The 7,670-nt window shown below is 31.5% G+C and overlaps 1 protein-coding gene across 1 annotated transcript in view; it reads left to right on the forward strand.

Moving 5' to 3' along the window:
* The first annotated feature begins 69 nt into the window (after nucleotides 1-69).
* The window catches only part of LOC119834906 (sodium- and chloride-dependent GABA transporter ine-like), a 12,241-nt gene continuing 4,640 nt past the window's right edge, over nucleotides 70-7,670 (forward strand). The window contains exons 1-2 of the mRNA XM_038359425.1: nucleotides 70-629; nucleotides 5,180-5,373. Of these exons, the coding sequence (XP_038215353.1) occupies nucleotides 220-629; nucleotides 5,180-5,373 (604 nt within the window). The 5' untranslated portion in view covers nucleotides 70-219. The remainder of the gene's footprint in view (nucleotides 630-5,179; nucleotides 5,374-7,670) is intronic.

The following is a 7,670-nucleotide window of genomic DNA, read 5'->3' on the forward strand; positions in this document are numbered from 1 at the left end:
CTCCCCCTCCTCTTCCTGTGCTCTCGCTCTCCCCACTCTACAATAACAGAATCACATTGTGTTTACGAATTGTCGCGAATGACGATGACGAGTCAGTCGGTCGGCCATCTAACCCGATCTCGCTCGTTGAGTCGGTAGATTATATTTATTTATAAGTAGCGCGTTGCCAGTGGCAAACGCGACATCAATCACCGCGTAATGACCCTGTGACGTGATAATATGAATAGGGACTCACAAGATACTTCAGCGGAAGCCGCCTCAGCTAACGCGGCGGTCCACGTGGATCAATATGATGGATCAGACATGGAACATTCAAAACTTCTGTATCCACAATCGCCCACACCGACCGTAACGCCATCTGGTCAGATGCGAAAGGTGAAAAGCTTTACCGATACGCATCGCATTCGAGACGTCAACGCTGCGTCAGGTGCAGCGTCTGCAAGAAGCCTTCGCCCTTATGACCAAGTGACCACGTACCCTGAGGGTTCCGATGCCGGTACCAATCAATATGCCCCATCCGTCCGATCCCTTGCCTCTATCGGCATGGGTTGCACGGATGGGCGGAAAATGGTAATAAGACGCGTTCCAACTTCACCAACTGAACTATTTCATCTTGTTCGTCCTCCTACGTAAGTAAGCAACGGATGTCACATCCTCTAAGAACCCATTATTCAATTGATTCTCCTTTCAAACAATGATATATAACTACTAGCTTATCAAAACTTAAGAATGGGTAAACATTTTTATTTTATTTGAATTGTCCCCACAAATGTGCTATTTTCTTATGAGCAAATCTATATTAATATAAGAAAAAAACAGATCATTTAACAAATATTTAATTAGGCGAATGAAAATATACGAAATTTTAATTTTAATTGAACTAATTTTCCTGTCTGTTATTCTATATGATCTTAGAAATAATAATCAAAACAATTGGTTATAAATGGTAGGTTTATTTTACTTATGTCCATCATTGACATCATTGACTTTTCCGGGCTGAATGAATAGCATTTTGCTGACATATATTCGTCGTATACTAATACGCTACAGGATGCATAATATTTTTTATTTGGTATTAGTACATAGCTTATTCACATTATGTATAAATATTAAGTATAGAATAGTAGTAACTAACAATAACTATCGAATGGTTAAAAAATAAGAGCAGACAAAAGTGCTAAGGTTCTAACAGATGTAAGAACTGCTCACTCAGTAAATTTATTTTTAATAAATCATTTATTTATCATTCAGGGATCTCTTAACTAGTAAAAAATCCATATCTTTAATGTTGAAATATATTGTTATCAATGATTTCGCAAGTACACCACTGGCCCTGAGTATAAACCTGTTCAATAACCCATCATTAGAAGTTAGGACACTTCAGCGTTGTTTAAATTCTTGCGACTATTATAATATTACTATTCTAGACTTTTTAAGTAAATAAAAATATACCGATCCAATTAGTATTATCTACCCCTGAAACAATTATTACTGATAATAATATGTTTTCACAATTTTCAATGGGATTAAACAATATGAGAATTTAATAGTAATAGCAATTAGGATACATATTATTATAGGATATATATATATACGTATGACTCTGTAAAGCATTTATAATTTCAGTATGAAAACGTTACACATTACAAAAAACTGAAAAATGTACATTTGAAATATTTATAGAATATGACTGTTGGCACTTTATGGCACATAGTCCAACTACGTTGGGTTATCCGTGGTTACGTAGAACCAAATCTTATCTAAGTCTCACCGATTTATCGATTGCAAAAATTTAGACTCTCGACTTTAAAATAAATCTATACATAAATACAATAAAACAGTAACCAAACAATTTCTGTAGAATTATTCGAAAGAGTAAACAAATGGTCAGCATTTTTTTTGTTTGTATATGCGTATCTTATACGGTGACAGATCAGTTTTAAGTTCAACTTACAGGCTACATTTTATTTTTAAAAAGATTTTTTTAGGAATGGTTATGGATACTCGTAACCAAGAAATAAAAAATAAATTCGGCAATATGGGATCTTCTTCGAACGCCACGAAGAAGAAAATTGTAGTCAAAGCGAGCGAAGCCGCTTGTGAAAAGCTGGTAATAAATAAAAGAAAAGACAAAACATTTTTTAATCGGTTGGGTTCTTTCTTAAATTCAACTGAAGACAGCTAATCAAACTTTTATTATAGGTTGTATCTGTCTAGTATATTCCCCAAATATTGATACAAGATTTATAAATTGACTTATTCTTAAGAAGCAGTGTAAGGTTAATGCCCCCAAGGGAAATACGAGAAATTTTTCCATTCAAACGCCTAGCTATAAGTGCCACGGTCGTTCCTCATTAGAGTTGGTATTTTTGCTGTGGAGTACTATTTGGCCATTAGTCAAAAATTCACAGGCTGGAAAGAGGGCGTTAACTAATTTTTTCAAAGCGACTTTTCTATTTATAACTTAACGATACAATTAATAAGCATATCCGAGATCTCAATGTCTGAATAGTTATAATAAATAAAATTTATGATGGTAATCAAAGAGCGTTATTTACTATATCCATAGACATACTTAACACATTTACACAAACTGCTACTTTTTAAGAAATTGAAAAGGGCCTAGACTTATTAAATTAATTTTGATGATTTTATTGACGATTTGACGATTTTTAATGTCGGAAAATAGTATTTTATAAGTGGTCAAAAACTCATTTTTAATCGATTGTCTTTTTCTTAAGCGACATGAGTAGTTGATAATTACCATTTAATTTTCCCATTACTATTTAAAAACAATAAACGTCAAATACCTATAATACAATTTGTGATAAGAAGCAACGTAGGCATTCGTAATCTTTGATATTATTATCATCAAGATAAATGGTACATAGAGGATTAAATTCAGCACTTTAAGAGAATTGCATTGAAACCGTGGTAAAGTGCAAAGTAGGTATTGGTGATTTAATATTTATATCCCCACATCCTGTTATGCCAAGAGAATAGGGAAATTTTAGGCATGTGACCTTCAAGTTTAAAGATAAGGCTGCAACGTCGCTATCTTCTCCCGTGTATCATGGTTACAACGATTGATCGCGCGCTCGGCCTTATCACCGTTTATTTGATAATGATTTTAAAAACGTTTACGTACTTACAAGTTGACAGCTGAGGATTACTGCCTTATTCTTTAAACTCTTGTCAAATGTTTATTTACCCGCGATATGATAGCAAATACCCATTTTCAAACCTTATCACACCGAAACAATCTTTTAATTAAACACAATTCGCAGTTTTTAGAGAAATGTAATTGTCACTCATATTTCACTTACCTACCAATGTAGAAATGAAGTCACCCTTCAGTTGCCTACACCCGTTTGTATTTTATCAGACTGAAATCTTTATAAGCTCTATATAATTAAATAATATACATACATCAGAATTTACACTAAAATTTCACGTAATATAGGCAATCACAGAAAATGTTTTTCCTATAGATAGATTTCAAACATATTGTCTTTATTCATAGGTCACGACATACCTTTTACCCAAAAAAATAATATTAGGTAATCGTTTCGGAAATATAACGAATCAAAATTATATTCCAATAATTTACATTTATTTTAACAGTAATCATTGTGAAACTATTTATTTACAACAAAATTTAGGTCTATTGACCACTGATAACATCGTGTTTCCGAATACCTTCCTATGAATCATACTAAGGAAACGAATTTCCATTTTGTCATAAATTTGATTGCCTATTGTAACTTTTATCATATTTCTCATAATCTTTTAAAATTGTTCTATGTACAATACGATTAAATACACAAGTTGTAACTGGAATACGATATTTAAGTATAATATAATAAGCCTTTAAATAAATCTTCAGAATTTATAGTTTATACAATTTTTAATGTATAAACTCATATTTACATGTTTATTTAAATCATATAAGTAATCATCATATATCAAGTAGAAAAAGTGATTTATTAACATGATCTATGTCATGTAATTATTTGAAATTAATAAAACAAAATACGAATTTCCTGCAAGTAGGTACTTATTTAAAATATTTGAGGAATGTTATATTTTAATGCATCTACTATTTGGTAGGTACTTACTATTGTAGCTTTTCATATTTGCTGAAAACAGAGTAAAATCAAACCTCAAATTAAATCTACAATTCGACCCTTTATTTAACTTGATAGAAGTTAGTTATTAGTCATAATATGATATAATTCAAGCTATATTCTTCATTAACAGTTAAAAAATCACTTTACCTGACATTTCGACCTTTAGTCATGCCGCTTAGTTGGGTTAGCCACTAACCATGAACGTAATATACTACCTACGTCCATGCACTCGTAGTTTAATGACATTTTGTATCTATATATACAACTATACATAGTCATAAAAAACCACGACCAGTCCATTTCTATATATTGAATATTGTTCATCAAGAGTAATTGCTTACTATGCAATATGGAATTTAATAGATCCCAAATCAATGTTTAGATTTAGAATTTTTTGTGTTTGTCTGATTGTATGTGCGTCCACCACGTAAAAATCAATCATCATCGAAGTGTCATTGGATCTAACGCCTGTAAAAATTAAACAGAATTTTCTATATATATTTAATGCTAATATAAACAAGTAACGATCGATTGATTTTTTTTCTATTCTTTGAAAATTTCACATAAAGAGCATTTGAATGCTATAAAACTTAAAATTAAATAATATTATAAGCTCTATATAACATATTTTATATAGTTCTCTAACTTATAGAAAATAAGAAGCCCATGTTCAATAAAATGAAAAAGTTATTTAATTAGCTTAATTTGATACGACGTCATTAGTCTCACTAAGATCATAGCTTAAGCCATTATTAAGCCTTATTACCTTGCCTTAATCTCACACATCTTGATGCGATGACCACGAAATTATTTTCCATTGATAGATACAATCAGGAGGAAAACTAAAATAAATCATTTCTACAAAAAAGTATATGTACTATACTTAGATCTTAAAAACTACACAAGGGATTTTGAAGGATTTTTTATACATATTGTTAGATAGAGTGATTCAAAAGGAAGGTTTATATATGTATATTAATATCTATCAATCTACTCCGAATTTACGTCATTCATATTTAATTTATCTGATTGAAATCATTTTGCTTTAGGCCACCGGATGAAGACACTGCGTCACACGAAAGTGATTGCGGAGAAGAAGAGGAAGATGCCGAAACCGTCCACTTGAAGCCGAGAAGACCGTTTTGGGCGAACAAAATTCAATTTGTTTTGGCATGTGTGGGTTACTCTGTAGGGTTGGGTAACGTGTGGCGCTTTCCATATCTTTGTTATAAAAGTGGAGGAGGTATGTTATTTTCATATATGAACTCCTACTTTTCTAATCTATACTCTAATATTATAAAGAGAAAAGATTTGAATTTTTGTTTGTTTGTTTGAAATGAATACGCTCCGAAACTACTGGAGCGATTTAAAAAATTCTTTCACCGTTGGCAAGCTACAATATACCCGAGTGAAATAGGTTATGTATTAATTTCAAAAAAATTAGGGATGTTTACTAAAACTTGAATAATCTAACCCAAGATGTAAAAAAATCTTTTCATTATTTTTTTATACGAACCCTAAACTTCCTTCAATCGCGTGCGCTGCGAAAACTATTATTGATAGAATAAAATGATATATTACAAATTTTCAGGACACATCCATAAAAAATGTCGCGACAGCATGTATCTTTCTTTTATAGTTACTTCACAATAAGCGTCCTTTTATTAAAAAAAAAAATATTAAAATACCACCGCTAGAAAAGACTCTTTATTTGCACCTAGGTTTTGATCCCTATCAAAAAAAATAAATCATTATTTTAGACTACTTCAATACCTTCATATTCGAATATTCCACTCAAAAGATATCACGTGTTTAAATAATAGGTTTAAATAATGCGTTGAAGAGGTACGGGAGGGCAGTCTTAGATTTTTGTTTTTAATGAATGTTATTTGTTTAAAAAATCACTGTAAAACATTGTATATTTCCTTTTATTATACTACTTTGCCCGGGCGAAACCGGGATGGGTTGCTAGTAACATTATAAATAAGAAAGTAGCTCTGTCTGTCTGTGCCTCTATCTGTCTGTCATTTCTCATCTTCAAATCTAAATATTCTTTGAGAAAGGACAAATCCCACAGGAACGCGAACGGGAACTCTACGCGGAAAATCTCGAAACTGGCTATCTTTTGTTTCTGTGCAAAACTGAGGACATAAGTAGCGGAGTAACTTACCAATATTTCTAACTATTTTCTAACTTCTATAGATTTCTGACTAAAAGATACCCATTCATATAATTATTACATAGCAAAATTAACACAAAACACGCCCATATATTTATTGACAAACATCGTGACAAAATCATTAAGGAACAATAAATACTTCGATACGTCACTATATAACATAGCACTCCCATTACGTATAGTACTTATTTAATATGTTTATTAAATTGGCCCTGCAAATCATTTTATGCACGATATAATTCTGAACATCTTACATAAATATTTATCCAAAATTTACTAAATGGACAATGGGTGTCGTGCTAGCGATTCGTGACTTTGCGTTTATCATTTATGAAATTCTCACTTAAAAAAAAATAAACCAACCTGACTCACAAACACTATAATATTAAGCGATTTTGAAACATGTATACCTATTATTTCATACATAAGTAGCATGAATGTAGAGTCTATAAAGTTACTCTGTATTTATTGCTACCTCATGAAATTATAACTTTCTTAACTTAACTTATATTCACCGTTATTTATCATAAAATGTAAATGACTATTCGAACTAACATTGATCATGTTTGTGTATATATTTGAGAAGAGCCGTTTTTAAATCGACTTGTGTTTTTGGTCGTAACGGGTAATAAAATTTGCATTTGTTTTGAAATTTCACAGTCGTGTCTATTTAGTTTGTGTCATCTGGTGCTAAATGGCGCTAGTTGGCGCAGGGTTTCAATATTTAGATATCTATGGTTTCAATGTATGTATAGAAACAACATTAAGCCGAGTGTGAATAACGAATGTTGTATTTTGTAAATTGATACGTCACGACGCATACACGTCCTCTCAAGATATCGAATGATATATTGCTGTGATTTATTTAAATGTCATATAATATTGTTGCATATGTAGATACCTAGTAGGTAGCTAAGAATACAACTCTCAACATTAGATACGTAAACATATCCAGTAGTAGGTATATCTAAATTTACATACGATACGATAACTATACAGACAAGTACAGTTACATGAATCACATTTTCACATTATCTTGAACAGAAGTTAGAGTCTGTATCTATTTTTCTGCAATTGCATCGTCGACGAAATACTATTCCCTCGTGTAATCAAAGCATAAGGCAATACAATTTCACACAGCTACTTACCACACATAGCGTTATAATAAAAAGTTAAGAAAGAGGATTAAATAGATATAAAAATAGATATTCATGGTAGGTACCTTAGCTTCTTAATGCAATACATAATAGGAAGTAAGTCACATTTAAATGCAGTCAACTATAAGTAATTACCGTGAGAGCAGATACAGTTAGGTATAATATACACATTAACTACACACTATAATTTTCAGTGCTTCCTTT

This window comes from Zerene cesonia, chromosome 20 (assembly GCF_012273895.1).
Source record: "Zerene cesonia ecotype Mississippi chromosome 20, Zerene_cesonia_1.1, whole genome shotgun sequence".
Classification (NCBI taxonomy): Eukaryota; Metazoa; Arthropoda; class Insecta; order Lepidoptera; family Pieridae; genus Zerene; species Zerene cesonia.